This window comes from Bison bison, unplaced genomic scaffold, assembly GCF_000754665.1.
Source record: "Bison bison bison isolate TAMUID 2011002044 unplaced genomic scaffold, Bison_UMD1.0 scf7180017864182, whole genome shotgun sequence".
Taxonomy (NCBI): domain Eukaryota; kingdom Metazoa; phylum Chordata; class Mammalia; order Artiodactyla; family Bovidae; genus Bison; species Bison bison.
In genome coordinates, this window is record NW_011494754.1 from 620,195 (window position 1) to 641,131 (window position 20,937).

At 38.9% G+C, this 20,937-nt stretch overlaps 1 protein-coding gene across 3 annotated transcripts in view; it reads right to left on the reverse strand.

Moving 5' to 3' along the window:
* LRRC16A (leucine rich repeat containing 16A) overlaps positions 1-20,937 on the reverse strand; it is a 307,036-nt gene that overhangs the window by 46,578 nt on the left and 239,521 nt on the right. For all 3 annotated transcript variants that reach the window (XM_010843459.1, XM_010843458.1, XM_010843457.1), the window contains exons 25-29: positions 15,731-15,859; positions 14,715-14,846; positions 6,803-6,978; positions 3,200-3,287; positions 271-420 (exon numbers count right to left, since the gene is read on the reverse strand). In XM_010843459.1, coding sequence (XP_010841761.1) covers positions 271-420; positions 3,200-3,287; positions 6,803-6,978; positions 14,715-14,846; positions 15,731-15,859 — 675 coding nt within the window. The remainder of the gene's footprint in view (positions 1-270; positions 421-3,199; positions 3,288-6,802; positions 6,979-14,714; positions 14,847-15,730; positions 15,860-20,937) is intronic.

Sequence of the window (20,937 nt, forward strand, 5' to 3'; positions counted from 1 at the left end):
GGGGGGTGGTTGGGTGGGTAGGGGTACGCTTTAAGAAAAGTTTTACAAAATTACAAATAAAATGAGAGGCCCTTCCTGGGAAGCTGAAGGCTTAAGCTTTATCAGCTTCATTAGTAGAGCAGACCCTGTACAGCAACAAGTTCTTGAAAGAATTGTCTTTGCGGGGAAGTTTTATTTGGTCTGGTTTGTAAAGGTGAGATTTTTTTTTTTTTAAAGACAGTAGAAAATCCAGTGAAGCAGATAATGGTGTGGCCAAAGGCTGTGTCTTACCATACAGGTATCTAGATCTTCCAAACGCTCTATCTCCGTGAGCTCCTCCACCGTGATGATGGAGCGTTTAACCGGCTTCTCCTCAGTAAGCTCCATCTCCAAGGAATCTTGCTGAAGAAGGGTCTTGCCACGTCTGCTGAAATGGTCAGCCTAGAGAGTCAAGACAACCAACTGAATTCCAGCAGATACCTTCCATAAGAGGGCGCTGTGAAGAATAATGTCTACACCTGGTTAATGGCAAACTCGATAAATTCATGCTGGAGTTAAGTTACCTCTTATCCTCTTTCTTTGGAAGGTGGAGTATTTTAAACAAGAAATGACAAAACCTCCTTCCAAACATCTTTTGAGACTTTACTTGAAAGGTAATTCATATATCTTTGCCATGTTCATGTAGATATGCACCAAGTAGGCACATATTTTTGTTTTCCAAAAGATATACTATGAACAGTTTGCAGGAGACTGGTGTGATTTTTTTCAACTTTCAATCTTCAATACAATCATAAAATTATATCCATCAGGAGGCCCTCCAGCCTTCTGTATAGAGAAGCTACCTTTATTTATATAATGTTACTAGCATACAGAAGATTCAGTTCTAGTCAATTTGCTCTTATGATAAGCATAAAGTAAATTAAAAAGTGAAGCACAATATTGTTGCCATCAACATTACTGGTGGAAATATAAGAAAAATTTAAACCAGAAAAATAACTTACACTGGGAAAATGAGACCACTTAGGATAAAAGAAAGTAGGAAGTGTTCTTTTCGTTTTTATTCCATATTTCCTTGGAAAGAATTTCTGTGTTTCGTGCTCAAAAGTACATAATGAGGAGAAATAAAATGATTCCAACCTCTCTTATTATAAAAGGACCAAAAGGAAAGAAACTGCCAACAAACTTTTAATTATTACTAGCTTTCTTTGTTTTCATGTAATAATTATTATATTTTATGTGACATTAATTACCAACGCTATGCTTTAGAGAAACCTAAAAAAGTGGTCAGAGATGAAACAAACTGGGCTGAAATTAATAAGCTCTGGTGCTGAGCTGATTCATCACCAGGAGCTCTGCAAAGATGAGAACCAGCTGACAATTCCATGGAACCTTTGGGAACATTTCTGAACTTAAAGTTGGAGAAAACAGTGTTATTGGACTGTCTTTGAAAGTAGTGTTTCATCTTGAAGATACTATTTCTTACACTTAGCAGTTAAGCTCTGGTCTTACTATCCAAATCAACAGTAAGAAATTCAAAACAAAAGTGCATTCACACAATTCTTTTTTGCTTATGAAAAGAAAATGTCAATACTCTGAGTTACCAACTTCTTCAAAGGACAAAAGCAAAAACAGTGAAAAAAGTTCAAATTTTCAGTGTCGTTCTCATGTGCAGCCACGCTGATACATCTAGTATTTACGTCTTGAAGTATGCATTTTGAGGCCATCCCTAGAGCTATGGTTATCAACAAGCTATTTCTGTAAAGGATGCTTTATTGATTTTGTTTTTGCTTATTAAAAAAAAGTTTGAATTGTGATCTCTTGACAAGGTTATAGCTCTTTATCATGCCATGAACTACAAACTAGAGCTTCTTAAAATCTCTGGGTGATCAATCAGTTTTAAACTTCCAATTTGCCATAAGCCAATATATTGAAAAAAATTGATAAAAAAAAAATTTGATAATAAAAAATTTTAAATAATATGTGTTTGTATATTATTGTCACATCAAATTGCTCTAGAAGTTTCTTCACACTTCCTCTTAGTTTCTGAACTTACCTTGTTATGGACTAGTAACCCTTCATTAGCAGGCCAGCTCCAGTCCATAGGCAATACTTTGAATAGCTAGAGATGTCTATCTTATCTTTTAGATCTTAGAGAAGAGTCGTATATTCTTCTCAAATGAATTTTTCAAAATACTCCTTTTGTCTGCCTCCTCCTCAGAAGCTGTTGCTGCTCCTGTTATTTCCAGTGTTCTCCACCATCACTCACTCAACAATTCATTGCCATAAAACTGAGTATCTTCAGCCTACACAATTAACTTGAAATTTTTCTCTGGAGAAAACACTGTCATAACTTATTTGGGAGATTTCTACTGCATCATAACGCTAGTATTTTTGAGACACAAAACATAGCCAGTTATAAAACCTTCATCTGTGCCTCAGAGTTTGAGAAGCATGAAGTTTCTGATACATTTTTCACATGCACTGATACCGGAAATACTTCTACTGAGTTTCTACCTTGATGTGGAACCAGTCTGTAAATGAAGAAAATTTTATTTTTTCACCTTGGTTATATCCAAAGGCCTAGACACTCGATGGTTATCATTCACTAGAATATGTCCATTTAATTCTTTCACTCTTTGGACAATTCATTTCTGCCATGTTTTTAAGAATATTCTGTTATCAAATAATCATATCAGAAAACAACAAGCACAGATAAATACATAGGTGAGCCCTGAACAACATGGGTTTGACACATGCGGGCCTACTTATGTGAGAATTTTTTTCAGTAAGAAACAGTGTAATACTATACAATCCGGGTTGGTGGACTCCTCAGATGTGGAGAGTCAACTATAAGTTATACATGGATTTTTGACTACGAGGGTCTCTGCCCCTAGCTCCCAGTGTTGTTCAAGGGTCAACTATAATCTTTAAAACAAAGCTCTCAGTTTTAGACTTCAGTCCCAACATCATCTCCCATCAAATTTTTGACCTGTGTTTATTATACATGAACAACTTTGCCCTGACATTCCCTCTGGAGAAATTCTAACATGCTCTAGAACAGCTGGAAACAATGAAAAAGAAGAAGGAAAACTAGGATTTTAACCCATAAAGCTACAAAGGAATAAAATGTAGAAAATCAACCACATTCCCACGCTGGAGGCTGCCCTGCATCACCACAGAATGAACCAGGCTGTCCCGTACAAATGACCACAGCACTCACCAATTTGTGATGGCAGTGTGAAAGTGCATCCAGAATTTCATCCACGATTCGATCAGACAGGAAGGAGGCCACTGTCAACTTCACCTCACTATGTGAAAATCAAAAGCACAGAGTGGCATTTTAATTTGTGCAAGAGGGAAAAAGTCACCACCCTTGATGCTATGTTGATAAGGTCAAGTGTGATTCTGTTTTTATCTTTGAAAATAGCATATAAGAATGTGCGAACAGGGCTAAGGATTTCCAAAAATCAGCCTTAAACACTGCCATAAACACACAGGTAATAGATTTTCTTTACCAATGTCAACCTGCCTCTGCAGTTTCAAAATTCGAGATTTAATGGTAGGAATGAAAAACATCTGGATAAAGACAAACTTAACGGAAACCATATGTACCATGTAGCGAGAACAATTCATCCATTGACATAAATGAAAACAAACTTGGGCTGGAGTAAATTAAGAAAATATAGTCTGGTTGTGAAGCTTTGGTTATTTCTTTTATATGTATATCCCTCGCCTTTTAAACAATTTTTTAACCAATCAAATGGTACCTTATTGAAATGCTCTGACTTGCCACTGTACTTTGAATAGTTACAAATTCACTGTTCCCTTGCCTTTTATGAACAAAAGTTATCAAAATGTTTAGTTTTAGTGCCTCTTGCCTAACCTTAAAAGGATGCCCAGACAGGAAGTAGCAGCTTGTAGTTTTTACTAATAAATAACTCAGCCACTGAGGTTTCCATCCGAGGGCTGGCATTTTAGTTATTTGGTATTCCCAAGAATTCAACTTCCACGTGTGTCTTCAGTCTAAATAACTGGGCACACATGTACCAATGTGCATAAAAGCACAAATACATTGAAAGTAAATGTGCTGGAGAGATACATACCCACGTTTCAACATTGTCACATAATTTCACTCTACTTTTGAAGTCAATAATACTAAAAATTTTTCATCAAGGAAAAGAGTTATCAAAATAAGATGATTTAATCTTAAAACTGAAATTGAAAGTATATTTGTGTAACAGGGGAAAACCTTCCTAATTGAAAGGTGATCATTTGCATTGCATGTCTCTTCAGAAACATTTCTGATGGCAGAGCAGAGCGGAAGCACCAACGTTTTGATGCTAACAGTAAAAACTGTCCTGGGCTAAAGATAAAAGAATGTTTCTTTCATTCCTGTCTCTGAACCAAGGTCTCCCTAGCTATTTGGTTTATCTAATACCCTATTATTCTCCAGAGGTGTCCACTGATAAGATTCACCCGGGTTGCTTATTAAAAATACAGATAACTCGGTCCCACCCCAAACCTCCAGTAGGCCTGGGAATTCAATGTTAACAAGCACTTCCTCTGATGCTTTTAGGCATATTTGGGAATTTTGTTTCCTTCCAAGACTAGAGAGTCAGTAGTTTCTCTCTCTTTCCTACCCTCTGCCTCTCAGACTTTGGGAGGGATAATTTATTTCAAATTATAACATCAAAAAACAATTCTTAAAATGAAAACAATAGATACATGTATATGTATAACTGAATCGCTTTGTTGTACACCTGAAAGTAACACAGCTATTGTGTCTGACTCTTTGTGACCCCACGGACTATATAGTCCATGGAGTTCTCCAAGCCAGAATACTAGAGTGGGTAGCCATTCCCTTCTCCAGGGGATCTTCCCAACCCAGGGATAGAACCCAGGTCTCTCACATTGCAGGCGGATTCTTTACCAGCTGAGCCACAAGGGAAGCCCAAGAATGCTGGAGTGGGTAGCCTATCCCTTCTCCAGCAGATCTTCCCAACCCAGAAATTGAACCGGGGTCTCCTGCATTGCAGGTGGATTCTTTGCCAACTGAGCTACCAGGAAGCCCCTTAATCAAATATACTCCAATATAAAATAAAAATTTTAATTTAATTGTAATTGGAGGATAACTGTTTTACAATGTGGTTTAAGCTGTACAACAATGTGAATCAGCCATAATCATGCATATATCTCCTCCCTCTTGACCCTCCCTCCCACCACCCCCTAAAATAAAACTTTTTTAAAAAGCAATTATTTTTTAATGCTTCAGGACTGTTCTATTGTTTTGCTATTGGATGCTCTACTTTCTTGACTGAATTTCCAGTTTGTAAAATGTTTAAGAGGAAATGATGAACTTAGTCTTCATGTGCATATTTTCATCTTATCAGTACTCAGCATAAAGCATTATAAAAAGCCAAGTAAGGAGTTGGTGGGCATACATCTGATTTATGGAAGTAAGGAGTTCTGTACTGCTATTCAACTTTTAGAATTTGCCCATTTTTCAAGGGAAATGAGCATATTTGACAGAATCTGGTAATCCAGGAAATGCTGAATATGATCTATTGGTAGTTCAATCCACTATTAGAAAAAATGGTGGTCAACAGCTTTTTATTCTCAATATTTAAAGCGCTTCAATAAAAACTCTGAAACCAGAGGTTACAGAAATATGTAAGCATACTTGGGCTAGAGTTCATAAAATCACTAATCAATGGAGTCTATAAACCCTCTGAAAGCCTTAATTTCTCAAGTCGTTCCAACTGTCTTACAATTCAGTTGAATAGGCATTAGGGTCTTTGTTTAAAAGACACACACACACACACACCCCCCCACAGCTGCATCTTAGCCCTGAGACTGTCTAGTTACTGCAGAATTCCAAAACCCTCCAAGTTCTACAGTCTAGCTTTAAGGTTATCAGCCTTCGACATCTACTTTGTGATATTTTTTTTTTAATATTTTGGTTTTAACTCTCATTTTTCTTGCCAGCTGTCATTGAGCTACATTACATATCACCACCACTCTCAATTCTCCAGGTAGAAGCTGTTATTTTTGCTATATCTAATTATTCTTATCAAGATTTGCACATGATTAAAATGGGAAATTTTAAATGCTTCCGAATGCATTCACATTCTGATTTTCCAACTAGAAAATATAATGAGAATTACCTGAGCTGTATAATGTAATACTGGTGGTCATCTCAGAGTTCTTATGTAAAACTCCAGGAAAGTTTGCTGGCAACCAACACCTTCTAAATATTTATACCTTTTATCAATTTTATCAATTGATATCAAATTTTATCAAGCAGGAATCTATGTAAACACTCCAGAGCACCATTAGCACATGCATAGTATCACAGACCCACCAAAAGAAAACATGGTGACGTCACGGTGGGCCTCTTTGCCTATTTATGGGCTGTGCATGGTTCATAATATTATGATTCATAATATTATGGTGGTAGAAAGCAAACCAATCTCTGTCTTCAAAAGTTAGATTTATCAAGGTGAAAGATAAGCTTCAGGAGCAGGGAAAAAAAAAAAAAAAAGGCTTACAAACATGCACCCCTCTCTTAAAAAAATAAAACTCTTAAAAAAGGGTAGACAACTTTCTATTCCTCAGTAAGGCAGGCATAGCTGCAGTCACCTAATTTTGGAAATGTATAAAACCTCACATTTATGCACGGCTATCTCTACATACAGTCACTGCCTCTTAGACACGCCTACATACATTCTGTATGAATAAAGCCAACAATGACACCCTTCACAGCTGCCTCAATGGCATTCACAAACACTGCAGCGCCTCGGTTTATGAACATTACAAACCTAACCTAATTTTGTTAAGGATATCAATTCCAGACTGCTCCAACAGGACATTTTTAACAAAGGTACGTGGGATGGAAATCTTTTCAGTGCTGGCATGAATCAAGTCTTGTCGAATGTGGGCTTTTCTCATCACATTGGGGCAGAGATTCTCGGCAGCATCAACCATGGACTCAAGCAATGCCTGCAATGCAGCATAAAGCGGAGAGAGAGAGAGATGAGGACACAGACCCGGAGGCGCCCGCCGTAAAACTGAAAGGTGGCTATATATGACGCCGAGCTCTCGGACGGCAGGGACACAACAGAGTCCCAGGGTGAGACGGGATTCAGAGCTGTCCCGGGATGACTTGTGACTGCTGGGTGATCACTGATCTCAGGCAATCACTTTAAATCAGACACTTGGCAGATCTGCCCAGGCTTCGTGCTGGCATCTGAAGTGTGATAGTATGCTGGCTTTACTTAACGCAGAGGCATTCACAATTAAGATTTAGAAAAGACACGTACACACCAATTTACCCCACACCAGACTGTCCTCCTGGGTATTAGCTAACAAAGTTACAGATGTCCCCGGAAAATATATCAAGTTTGAACTCCTGTGCAATTTCACAAATCACAAATCAGAAACCTCAAATCAGGGTGAATCATTTAATACCTCTATCAAAAGAGCAGTAGTAGCAAACCACTCTAAATACTGCTAGTTTTCCTCTTTTAAAAGAAAAGCTTCAGTGTTAGGTAAAATTATAATTGCTATAACATCAAAAAATGAATAATAATAAAAATATTCATGAACACTTTATAAACATTAGTAATTATTACATTTAAAAACCTACTTAAATACCACTTCAGAGTTTTTAAAATGTTTCTGCACATTTTATCCTTCCAACATCTGTGAAGATGGGCAGAGAAGCTATTCATGTGATCACCATTTTATAGCTGAAGAATGTGAGCTAAGGGAAATGAAACGATTTGTTTGAGATGGATAAAATGGCTGTTAAGTATGCAAAGGGCACGTGAGTTAGCGTCAGTCCTAAATTTGAATCCTAGCTGAGTGACACTGGACTAAGCTACTGATTTCTCAGTTTTACTTTACTCAACTCTAAAATGGCAAAGAAAAAAGTTCTTGTCTCATAGGAGTTTTGAATATTAAATGATATTACATATGTAAAGGGATCAGTATCATGTCTAGCATACAACAGAGGGTCAGTGTATCACAGATAATGCTATTAATCTGTTTTCAGAGATGCTAATCTTCATGATGAGATCTTGATTTTGAAAGTTAAGCTTGATCCCATTACTATTCCAGTATGAATGGGACTAATGGAGCATCATTATGGAAATCCTAGTCTCTCTGCTCATACATTCACATGCAGAGCACAATCCCAACAGTAAAATCTCTCATGACACCATACGATGAGCAGGAGAGCAGCAGGATGTTTATAGAGATCTCGTGAAAAGGAGGAGAGGAGAGGTGGAAGGCAGTCACTTGAGAAATTTCCAAAAGCCACTTGTATGCTGACAGTGCTCTGTCCCTGTTAGAACTCTGACTAATCACTGACTTAGTACATTATTCCAAGACAGCTATAAGTGATGCCAAATGAGTCAGTTTAAGACAAATCATTTTCATCGTTGGCATTAAAATTAATACATTCTGTTCCAGATGGAATCCTGCACTCCTGATAAGAACAACCACTCGTATCAATGTGCTGTTTGCCTTCTATCATGTTCATTAACACAACCATGACTCTCTGAAAGGTCTCACTGCATGATGATGCTGTTCAGTTGGAATGAACTCCAGAGAAGAAGCCTGGCTTCCAATGCAGATCTTGACGTGAAATTTCTATGGAATATTGAGGGAGTAGCATTAAGTGAATAATCTTTGTTGATCTCTGCTTTCTCACCTACAAAATTATTTTCTAAGGTCTCTTTCTGCCCTGCAAATCAACCGTCACATAACTTTGACCCTACAGAGAGGAATTTTATCTTGTCCTGGGCGTCCAGTTCGACATATTTTGCAGTTAGTTCCCTACCACCACCTCTAGTCCCACATTGGCCAACAATATAATGTAGCACTTTATGCTCTACAAAGTAATTTCATCCATGATTTCCTTTGATCCACATAATAATCCTGTGGGGGGGAGCAGATTTTAGCAAACTCATTTTATAGATAAGAAAATCAGGGTTCGGAGGAGACTTGCTCAAGAAACAAGTGATGTGGGGACTCAAGCCTTTTGTCTTCTACTCTTGTTTCCTCCTCCAGCCACCCTTTCCCAATGCCCTGCCCACTACCCACAGGAGTGTCCCTTCCTCTCTCTTCCTTACCTACAATTTTCATCCCCTGCTCCCTTGAGTCAATGGTACCTAAAGGCAGGCATGGTGGACTTTCTAGTGACAAGCTAGTAGAAAGGGGAGAAAGAGGGACTTCCCTAGTAGCGCAGTGATTAAGTATCTGCCTTGTACAGCAGGAGACCTGGGTTCAATCCCTGGTCAGGGAACTAAGATACCACATGCCACAGAGCAACTAAGCCCAGGTGCCACAACTAGAGAGCCACGAGCTGCAACTACTACAGTCCACAGGCTCTGGAGCCCACAGGTGCAGCAAGTGAGCCCGAGTGCCACAACTAGAGTCTGTGCACCGCAATGCAAGATCCTGCCTGACCCACAGATCTCGTGTGCTGCAGTTAAGACCCAACACAGCCAAATAAATAAACAGAAAGCTTTAAGAAGAGGCGAGAGGGGAGGATCACAGGATAAATTTGTAATGCAGCCACTGACCACTTCTTTGCGTCCAACCCCCAGCTTAGGTACTTAAACAGCATCTCCTTTCAAGTCCTGTGGCCCTCTGCACACCAAACTGTATTCTTCAATATCCATGGCTTTACCTTTTCTTTCCTCGTGGAAATCTAATGCAGGCTTATGTTAAATTTTCTCACTTTCTCCACATTTCTTAACTTTTCTTACATATTCTCTATTTTGTTAGTCAATGTGTACTCCCTTCAGACAACTTGAATGAGCACACCCTGTATTTGAAATGCAACCATAAGATTTTATTTTGCCAGTATCTTCCCAAGGGTCTATATTTCTTAACTGCGAAAACAATTAATGGTATTTAGAAATCCTCTAGAGTATCTGTAAAATAAACTGGGTTAATATCCTTTACATGGCAGTTACACTCAATATTCTTGCAGTGAGCAAAGGACTAGCTGTCATTCGTTACAAGCAAATACAACTTCCACACTGAAGTGCTCTAGAATCTGTTTCTTTTGCATTGGAAAATATAAAATGTAGGAAAAGACGAAAACTCAGAGAACTCTCCCAGCAAACTGAGTTAGTACTTGCCAAAATGCAACCTACGCCCCTCAGGCCTCATTTCCTCAGTAAACCTGATATTTACCAGGGAAGTATTTCACAGTTGAAACCCTGGGGGAAATGAAGAATTTTCAAGGCCAAAACAAGCATTCTTAAAGTTAAGTCCAGAAGGGAAAAATAAGTTTCCTTATGTTAAAACATTCAGATCCTATTTATTCACCTAAGATTACTCTGGGAATAAATGTTAGGATCAAAAACAAGGGGTGGGGGGCAGGAGGAGAGCTGTCATTTAAAAATACCTAAAAGAGATCAGTTCAGAGAAAATACCACCTCTTTTCAAAGGAGGACTTTCTCCCCACTTCCTGCCTTTTTTCTCCTCCAGGAAGTTTGCTAAGAAAGTTGGCTCTTCCAGTCGTTTCTTTGGCTTTTCTGAACTACTATTTTTTTCTGAAAGATGGCTCAAAGAGCTATTTGAAATTATTCTCATTCAGAATTCAGAATGTGTACCACTGGCCACAATACAGGGCTTCCCTGCTGGCTCAGATGGTAAAGAATCTGCTGCAATGTGGGAGACCCAGCTTGGATCCCTGGGTTGGGAAGCCTTGGAGAAGACACAGGATGAGCGAATATTAAGGATAAAATCTCCCTAATTATGTTGACACCAAAACAGTCTTGCACAAGGAAGCTCGGTGCCAACGAGCTTAGAGCAAACAGCTAGTAGCAAACCCAGGCCACAAATCCAGGCCTGCTAGTCCCTTTTTTTTTTTTAATTCACTATAGTAAAAACAAACTTTTACAAAATAATCCATTCACTCTAGCTTTTGCTAGTATAACATTTTACTCAATTTCAGAAACAGAGGAAGGATTCTTTTTTTAACCAAGTAAAATATTGTACTACTAGTGAAATAAATAAGAATATAGTTGTTTAAGAAACTGAATATTGATTGTAGTAAAAATGCATTTTTCCCTACATAGTTTTAAGAAAATCAAGGTGCTAGAAAGCTTTATCAATAGACAAATGGGGATTATTTATTTGTAACATGATGCTCACTTGTCAGGTAAACTGAAAGGAAAAAAAAAAGAAAATCCCTGCCTACAGTCTGCTGAAAGTATCAAAAATTGAATGTGAACTCAGTGAAGAGGAAATTAATGAGTAACATTTAATTAAGATGCTGTGATGAGGATTTGCTTCCATTCATGCCAGAAGTCCCTGAAGGGAAGGGAACTTGCAACTCAAAACGACTGAAAGTAAAGAAAACAAGGGAGTGGGGAATAGAAAAAGCAGGGCATTTGGGAGCTGGACCTCAGGGATAGTTGAGAATGAGAAAAGCAGGCAATGCCACATGCAAATAAGGAAGCTGTGACGAGCGGAGAGCACTGGTGACAGTGACAAGGGGTCAGAAAGGTCAGCCTCAAGAAATGTGGGGAATGTCTATTTACAGAAAAATATTTTGAGTCTAAAAAATGTTATTATTTCAGGCTTTTAAAAATTCAAATGCCTTTTAGTTTAGACCTCTGCCTTCTACTCCCTCCCAAGAATGACTGGCAAGTCAATTCCAACCATTCAGTGCACTGGGAAGGAAACGGGCCCAGGTTTCAAGGGATAACTCGTGGCTTAGACCAATTGAAACCAGTGCCCCTTAGAAGCCACTTGATGGGAAACTTCCAGTTGCCGTGATTCGTGCTGATTTAAACGCCAGCCCATTCTTAGCATGTAAGGAGTTCTTACCAGTACTTTAAAGGAAAAAATTAGGCAACAGATACAAATATGTAATTTACAAAAGAAGAAATACAAATGGATAATAAAATTATTTGATGTATTACTGGTTATTAAAGAAATCCAAGGGACAAAATGATATTTTTTACCCCATTACCCTAACAAATATTAAAAGGTTAACACACTTAGTAGTGGTGACATGTGACAAAACAAGCAGTTGGGTGCACTAGTGGAGAACAGTTTGTGAATACACACAGATGTATAAAACATGTGTACCATTTGACCTAGGAATGAATCAACGGTACGAATCTATTCTAATAGGATTAATCAGAAATTAGAAAATAAATTATGCTGGCTGCGAGATAATAGAAAATATATATTAGTCTCTACCCCCAGTTCCCGGCACAGAGCTCCTGAAACTCTAGTAATTTCCTAAGTGATAAGAACACTAGGAGATAAAAACTATCACACTAGTGATAAGAACACTAACAATATTTTGTTCTAATATTTGCACTCTGATCCTGGCTCCTGATACCACTGGAATTCCCTGGGTGGTGGGATATCTTTTGTTCTATTGGGGTAACTCTGGGTAGCTCCTGGATGAGGACTGGTTACTGGAAAGACCAAGTTATGATTAGAAGCTTGGAATTTTCAGTCCCACCAGGGCTAAAAATGGAGTTAATGACAGACCATGTCTGCATGATGAAACTTCCCTAAGAGTATGGGTTCAGAGCTTCTGTGTTGGTGAACACGTGGAGGTGCTGGGAGAGTGGTGCGCCCCAAGACAGCACGAAAGCCCTAAGTCCCTTCCTACACACCTTACCCTGAGCATTTCTTCCATCTGGCTGTTCATCTATATCTTCTATCATATCCTTTAATAAACTGGTAAACATAAATAAGTGTTTCCCTGAGTTCTGGAAGCCACTCTAGCAAGTTAATGGACCTAGAGGTGAGGTTACAAGGACCTCGGATTTATCACTGATTGGTCAGGAGTTCAGTGACAACCTGGACTCCCAGTTGGCATCTGAAGTGGGGCGGGGGCAGTCTTGAGGGTCTGGGCCCTTAACCAGTGGGATCTCTAGGTAGATAGTGTCTGAATGGAGTTAAACAGCAGGACACCAGGCTGGATTGGGGAAAACACCCACGCATCTGGTGACCAGAGGTGTCAAATGTGAGGGGTTCTGCGTGAAGGGAAAAAGAGAGGAGGTTTGCCGCTTTCCCAGGGCACTGATACGTCTCTGCAATGAGACACCATACAGCCACTAAAATGATGAGTACTCACCAATCTAGAAGTGTCTTCCTGATATTGTACCAAATATAAATAAAGTATGTGTAGTATGATCACATATATGTAAAATTGTACAGACACAGAATGTTTGGAAAGTCACCAAAATATTAAGAATAATGCTATCTCTGGGATTTCAAGTGATTTTTATTCTTTAAATATTTCACGAGTAGTTTCATTTTTTACAGTCAGAATTAACTAAGCAACAGAGATGACTTTATTTTAAATGTGTAAGAAAGTATCCTTTTAACATATCTGATCCTTCATGGAGGATAAAACGAGTGCTATTAGGTAACAACTGACCTTGCCATTTCCTTCTCCAATGCATGAAAGTGAAAAGTGGAAGTGAAGTCGCTCAGTTGTGTCTGACCGTCAGCGACCCCATGGACTGCAGCCCACCAGGCTACTCCAGAAAATCCCATGGATGGAGGAGCCTGATGGGCTGCAGTCCATGGGGTCGCTGAGGGTCAGTCACGACTGAGCGACTTCCCTTTCACTTTTCACTTTCATGCATTGGAGAAGGAAATGGCAACCCACTCCAGTGTTCTTGCCTGGAGAATCCCAGGGACAGGGGAGCCTGGTGGGCTGCCGTCTATGGGGTCGCACAGAGTCGGACACGACTGAAGTGACTTAGCAGCAGCAGACCTGCTAGAACTCTGTACCATCCAACCAGTTGTTTTTCTACCCCTTTGTCTTTGCTCAGAATGTATTCACAATAACCACCATCAAAGAAAATAAAAATAACACTCAAGAGTCTCTCTGCATTATGCGCACAGAAAGACAGTGACTTAAATGCCTAAGTAATCCACAACATTCTGTGCTAATTTAATTTATAATAGAGTAATTAGCATGTTGCAAAGTTATGATTAAGTTGCATATCAAATCCGAGTTATAGAAATTGTGTTCTCAGAAGAAAATGGACCAAATAAACACAGAAATTTAGACAAGGTCTTTATATGGCATCCTTGAACAGGCAGGCTGGAAAGGATGAAACTTTTTGAAAATGAAATGTTGCTGCTCTAGGTGTTTCTTGAAGTTCCCTTAAGAAGACACTGGCCTAACATTACTCTCTCCACTTAAATTTCAGAGGCTGTTTTTTCAGTCTCTGAGCCTCTAGACAAGTCTCTGCTACTTCCGGTGTCTTGTTATTCATTCTAAATCCCTTTCCTAATCTTTCAAGCAGCTCTTTGCAAAGACTATTATCTAGTTACCTAGTGGTAACCTTTCCATACAAGCAGCAATTTGGTGCTATAAGCATAGCACCTATCTCTCCCAGTCTCTAAATCAAATGTAACAACAGAAGATATTTTTTTCATGAATCAGACTTCTCTTTCTAAGCAGAAATCAATCATTCTCCTATCAGTGGCAACCTGTCATATGTGAAATACAGTTAGAGATTTACCATCAAAAACAAAATTGAATGTGATAGGTTTTACTTGATCTTATTATGCAAAAAAGTTATTCCAAAAATTATAAATGAAGCTGGAAAAGACACAGTATTCAACTTCACTACACATACATCTATAAAATATAGGGTAGCACGGTACAAAATGCTATCATGCACACTTAAGGCACAAAAATGTCACTTTCCAAAATAACAGAAACCACAAACCTTGAGTTGTTCGTCAACAACTCTTGTAACTTCTCCGGCCATTGATTCCAGGGTCTCCTGAATTGGACTGGATAACAAACCACTGGCGCCCGCCCAAGATACACTACCAACATGGTATAAATTTGGTAACAGCTGTAAGACAAATAAAAGTAACACCTTCATAATTAAATAATGATTTAAATAAGCACCAAAGTCATTGCAGAGTTAGTAAAAAGGGTGAAGAAATATTAGGGATAATCTAAGATAGTCTTGATGTAAGACCCTTTACACAGATCGGAACAGGTCCAGCTTTGAGAGCAAAGGAATAGTACCCTACCTGTTTGTGCCTTAATGTCTTCATCTGGGGTGTGAGAGCATCTGACTAATCCACAGTTTTCTTCCTACTCATAAAATTCAATGATTGTGTGGTTCAAATAGAAGAGCCTGGACCAGATCCCAGGCTTTCTGATTCCCAGTTAGTCCTTTCTCTATGAAGTCACAGTTGGGGAAAAAATTCTAAGTTGAAAGAAGCTTCCTTCTACAAGTGACAGAAGGGAGTGTCATGCTATCAGCTTGGCAGTATACAGCCAAGGAGTTGTTACTCATTGAAACTCCTGCCACCTTCCTGAGGTTACGCAGGACTTGATTACACCGTTTGTGAGTCACAGCACCCCCTGCTGTAAATTCTATACAGCTGGCCATCTGTATCAGAGGCTGTAGAACCCCTGGATACAGAGGCCCATCTGGGCTATGCCATTTTACATATAAAGGACTTGAGCAGCCACAGATTTTGGTATCTGCAAGAGGTCCTGGCAGCAATACCCTGCAGATTCCGAGGGACGAACGCATTTTGATTATTAGTAACTAGCATGGGGGTACAGAAAGGAGGCGAAGATTAACTCAGCTCACTTTGCCACTTGTTAGTAACCTTGAAACTGAGTAGAAATGTAAAGCAAGTTAGAAGTAGCTTCTAAAACTGAAGTTTAAAAGTCTTTTTCATTACAGAAGACTCTCACGTAGCCAGAAGTGAAACTCACCGTCTTAGAGTTCTTGGCATCCTGCATGAGTCTTTCTGCTGATTTTAAATCTTCCTGGATGGCATCTCCCTCACAGCTTCGTAAGGAGTTGAGATGATCTTGTACTTTCACACACATTCTGTCAATCATCTGCTCCACACCATAAAAATGACAGCAAGCACCCCAGTCAGCACAGCCAATATTCAGACAGAAGGAAACACAGAATGAACAAGGATGAAAACGTCTCCTAACTGGAAGCTTTGAGAAGGCAGCTTATAGCAATTATTAATTTGTCTGTTTCTACAAGAAACTTCTGGCAACATTAACTCCGGATAAATGTGTATGGCATTGTGGTCCCCTTTCCTGCCTTAGGAAATGCAGCATGTAAAACAAAACTGAGTATTTCTTGATGATTCAGAATCTCATAGCTACTCAGTGACTTTTTTGCTTGATAGTAACTCTCCTTTATTAATTTTTATTGAGTACCCTCTACAAGTCAAACATGGTGTTCAGCATTGAAAAAACAGAAAAAGGAGATGTACAATTCTGAGACAGTTGAGATGATGACAAAATGATGCCCACAGCCAGTTGGTCCCAGTATTATGGAAATCGAAACATCCCTGGAAATTTAATTTTTTAAATTAGTTCAATTATATCATATGATTTTCCACCATAAAAGCATAAGCTGAAGTTTGATTATATTAACATAGGCAATAATAAAGTTAATAACATCTAGTTTCTATCACTTTAAGGTCCTTCTCCCAGGTTAATTACATCTGAATCACTTTCAGTTGTTTCATGGATTTAACCATAAAACCCAAAGGGAAGTAGCAACTAAATACTGTGGACAAAAACTAGTACAGAAGGGTAAGATTATGCTCTATGATATTTGTATGCACAGAGACAAACATGAACAAAGCTAAGACGTCTGAAGAAAAAGACAACTACAGTGTGGTTTTAAGTTTCTCCAGTATTTTGATCAAAGCTGCAGGTTGTCTATTCTTCAAAAAAAAAAGGCCGGGGGGAATTCCCTGGTGGCTCAGTGGTAAAGAATCCACCTGCCAATGCAGGAGACAGGGGTTGGATCCATGATCCGGGAAAATCCCATATGCCACAGAGCAACTAAGCCCGCTGCAACTATTGAGCCTGTGCTCTAGAGCCTGGGAGCTGCAGCTACGGAAGCCCATGTCCCTCAAGTCTATGCTCCGCAAAAAGAGAAGCCACTGCAGTGAGAAGCCCATGCCCTGCAACTAGAGAGTAGCCACCACAACCAGAGAAAAGCCCATGCAGCAATGAAGATCCAGCCAGCCAAAAATAAATAAGTAAAAAAAAATTTTAAGTTATATCTATCCACCAGAGACCCTATCATACCAAGAAGGGCAGATTTGGCAGAGGTGACACTCCAATAATATTCTTTTTTATTTAACTTCACACTTTTCTATTTATTTTGAATTATTTGAAATAATAACTATAGGAAGGCAAAATCAACCCTCCATCCCCAACAAATTCCACAGTAATAGAAAATTTACAACACTGCTCAGCAGGCTGATGGTCTGAGGACAGAGCTCATGTCTACTTCCTAGAGTATCACCAGTTCTCCTTTACAAAACCAGGTTCATAACATCTACCCCATCTTCTTTTCTAGTGTATAATGAAGACACTCCTGTAAAATACCACCACTCAAAGCACCTACTTTCTTGACAAAGGGTCAGTAATACTAATTCTAATGTGTGAAGAATAGCTCCTATGACTGTAAAATGTATTAAGGCTACATAAGTAAACTATCTGGAACTCCTACAGGAAAAAGAAGTGACATGAATAATGTATGTCACGGAATAATTATCTTCCCTGGCCAAAATCTAAGCTTGTAGGCAGGGTTCACATTTTAACTTTATGCATTTACTTTGCCCCGTAGAGAATTAAATGTATGCTTTCAAAAATCTTCTTAATTGATATAAATTCCAATTCTTCCAACTACTGAATTGATCTGTGCTTCCTGAAGCAAAAAGGGTTATCAATAATTCATATCTCACTAAGAAGGAATATCTAATTTTGAGAGACAAAATGAACCACATTTTGGGTTCTAATACACAAAGAAGGGAACTGATACAGATCTGAGGCCACAAAAGACTAATTTGAGAGGTATGTCGATGTGGCACTATAATAAAACTAATCATCTTTAATAATCATGAGAGACCAAAGAGATTCCTGACACGTGTGCCATTAAGTACTCACTAAGGAGAGAAGGTTTAAATGAATTCAGCAAAATGATCTTTAAGTGGAACTTTCAAAATCATGTCCAGAACAAACAAACATTTCATTCTTTGACTCAAATAAGACATAAAATCTCGCAAGTTTTCAAGATTCTTCTGAAAATATACTTGCTAAAGTTTGGCAAAGCCCAACAGATCACATTCAGAGACTTTACAACTAAAGAACCAAGGCCCAGAAAAGTTAAAACTATTTAAGATGACACAGAAAGATTACACAGAGTATAAATGAAAATTTTGAAAACAGTAAACAAAGGATTCAGATTCTCAGTTCATATTCAAGTCCCGACGGTACACAAATGTAGAAAAACAAAGGAGACTGCAGTCTGAAATACTGTCATCTCTTGGGCTATCCCATCAAAGACTTCAAGGTAGATGACGGCACTCGAGCTCTTCATTTTAAACTCTACTTTATCCTAGTAAAGTGTTCCATTTTTCTAAAGCAACCCAGGAAAGTTGCTAACTGCCATAATTTAAGCTCACTTCCTTCCAAGGAAATGTACTCAATCATTCTTGGACTAGGTCTTCTTTAAGTCTTCATCTGTCTTCCCATGTCCTTCTACAGGTCACATATCTTCCCCCTTGAGAACACTCTGAACAGTTACAAGCTCTCTTCCATGTGACAATCTTGCTCATGTTTGAACACAGCTCTCTTTTTCATCTCTAATCTTTTTTCTTCAGGCTTAACAGTCCCCGTTTCTTTGACCATTCCAAAGTGACACCACTGTTTGATCCCTGACTCACATCTTCCCCCATGCACACCTCTGAATTTTCTATCTAAAACCCTCACACAACATGAGGGTAAATAAAATAGACTGTAACACAGTAACAGGGCTATCATCTTTCTTACTGTACAAATTATACTTTCATTAATGTGGTGGAAATCAAAATTGGCTTCTTTGGCAACTAAATACAGTGTATCTTACTTGATGGTGACCACTTGAAAGTGAAAGTGAAAGTGAAGTCGCTCAGTCATGTCCGACTTTTTGCGACCCTGTGGACTGTAACCTACCAGGCTCCTCCGTCCATGGGATTCTCCAGGCAAGAATACTGGAGTGGGTTGCCATTTCACCACTTAGGCTTTTCCAAATATAGTGAGCTATAGAACCCAAGTGCAAAACTTAGAACCATTAGCCATAAAATGCCATCTTTGGTCGCTTGCACTTTGTCACAACTGTCCTCAGTTCCAGCAAATAGCTTACTGTGTGTGTGTTAGTCTCTCAGTTGTGTCTGACTCTTTGTGACACCATGGGGTTTTGCCTGCCAGGCTCCTCCATCTGTGTGGTTTTCCAGGCAAGAATACTGGAGTGGGTTGTCAATTCCTCCTCCAGGGATCTTCCTGACCCAGGGATCAAAGCCGGGTCTCCTGCATTGTAGGCAGACTCTTTACCGTCTGGGCTACCAGGGAAGCAAGTAGCTTATTCAGTGGAAAATTTTATCTTCCTCCATGTCTATTTCTTTATTTGATTCAAGAGAAATAAACTCAACACCTAGCACTGAATGAGACACAGTCCTAAATAAGATACACCCTTTGCCACCAAACAACATAAAAACCTGGAAGTGGAAAGAAATATTCACAATTAACCATAACAAGATATAAAGTTTGCATATGTAATATCCACAAAGACACATTTTGTTCACTATCAAAGCTCCATCTCCTGTAATAGTGCCTGCCACATCACAAACCCTTATAAGTGTTTATTCAATGAATAAATGGGTGATGAGAAGTACTAAAGGATTTCAGTCAAGGGAGAGATTACAACTAATTGGGGCTGAAGGTAGCTTTTAGACTGGGTCCTGAAACAGTTCTACAAACTGAGAAAAGAAAAGGACATTTTAAGTAAAAGAATGAACATAAGCAATGGCACATTCTGACGCTTGGTATTCCTATTTCCCAATTAGAAACAGAGGCATTTTATTATGGGACATCAGATTGGAATGTTAAGCTAAGACAAGATACTGTAAGACTCAGGTTCAGGCTACCGAGTTCAACCACTGCATGCAAACCACAGAGCATCTATCCCCCCAGCTCCTCCCACAACTGTGAGTATCTAAAAATCTCTTAACACTCACAATGTCTAGCTTTGTATTAGCTTCCCTGATACAAAGAAAATGGGCTATAAAATGCACAAAGATACCAAAAAAACAACAACAGCAAACAAAAAAAAAAGGACAAGGAGACATGGAAGATGGATTAACTGGTTCTTGCCATGCTTGTAAAAGACACAAGAAGGAGTTAATAAAAAGCCTTAGCAAAAGGTCAGGCAGTAGAAATAGAAAGAAAAGAAAAGCTGTAAAAGACACTTTGAAGATAAATGGGCAGTGAATAGTGACTCTGAATGAAGAAAGCGAATGAGGCACCCAAGAGGACTCCAGGAATTCTAGTCTCAGTGAATGACAATGTCTCTGAGAGAAATGGTGAAATCAGCTGTTCCAAAGGATGAGTTTGGTCTTTCACCTTGCTGTCAGAGGGCCATCTGGATGGGGATGCTAAACAAACAGCTGAAAAACAGGAATTTCTGTTTACAGAAAACAGGGACTGAGGAGATAGATCAGGAGTCATCCACACGAGAGAGTTAAAAAGGTAGAAGTAGATTAGATAGCACTAAGTACAAAACTTTGAAAAAGGATTGCATTTGGAAGATGAAAGGAGAAAGAGTTGTGTAGAAAGGAGGACAGAGAACAACAGAACGATATTCAGAACAGCATACTACCCAGTGAACTAAGAAGTGTATCTCAAGAAAGATAAGATGGTCTATAATAATGATGGCAATTGTGATAATAAAAAATCAGCAACAAACAATGTTTACTGGTGAGGAACCAAGTACTTTGCACACATTATCCCTTTTAATCATCTGAGCACCTTCTTTGGGTCATCTTTCCCATTTTTACAGATGAAACCAAGCCTTAAAGAGGTTAGTTAGCGACTAACATCAGTTCCAACCAAGAAGGAATAGC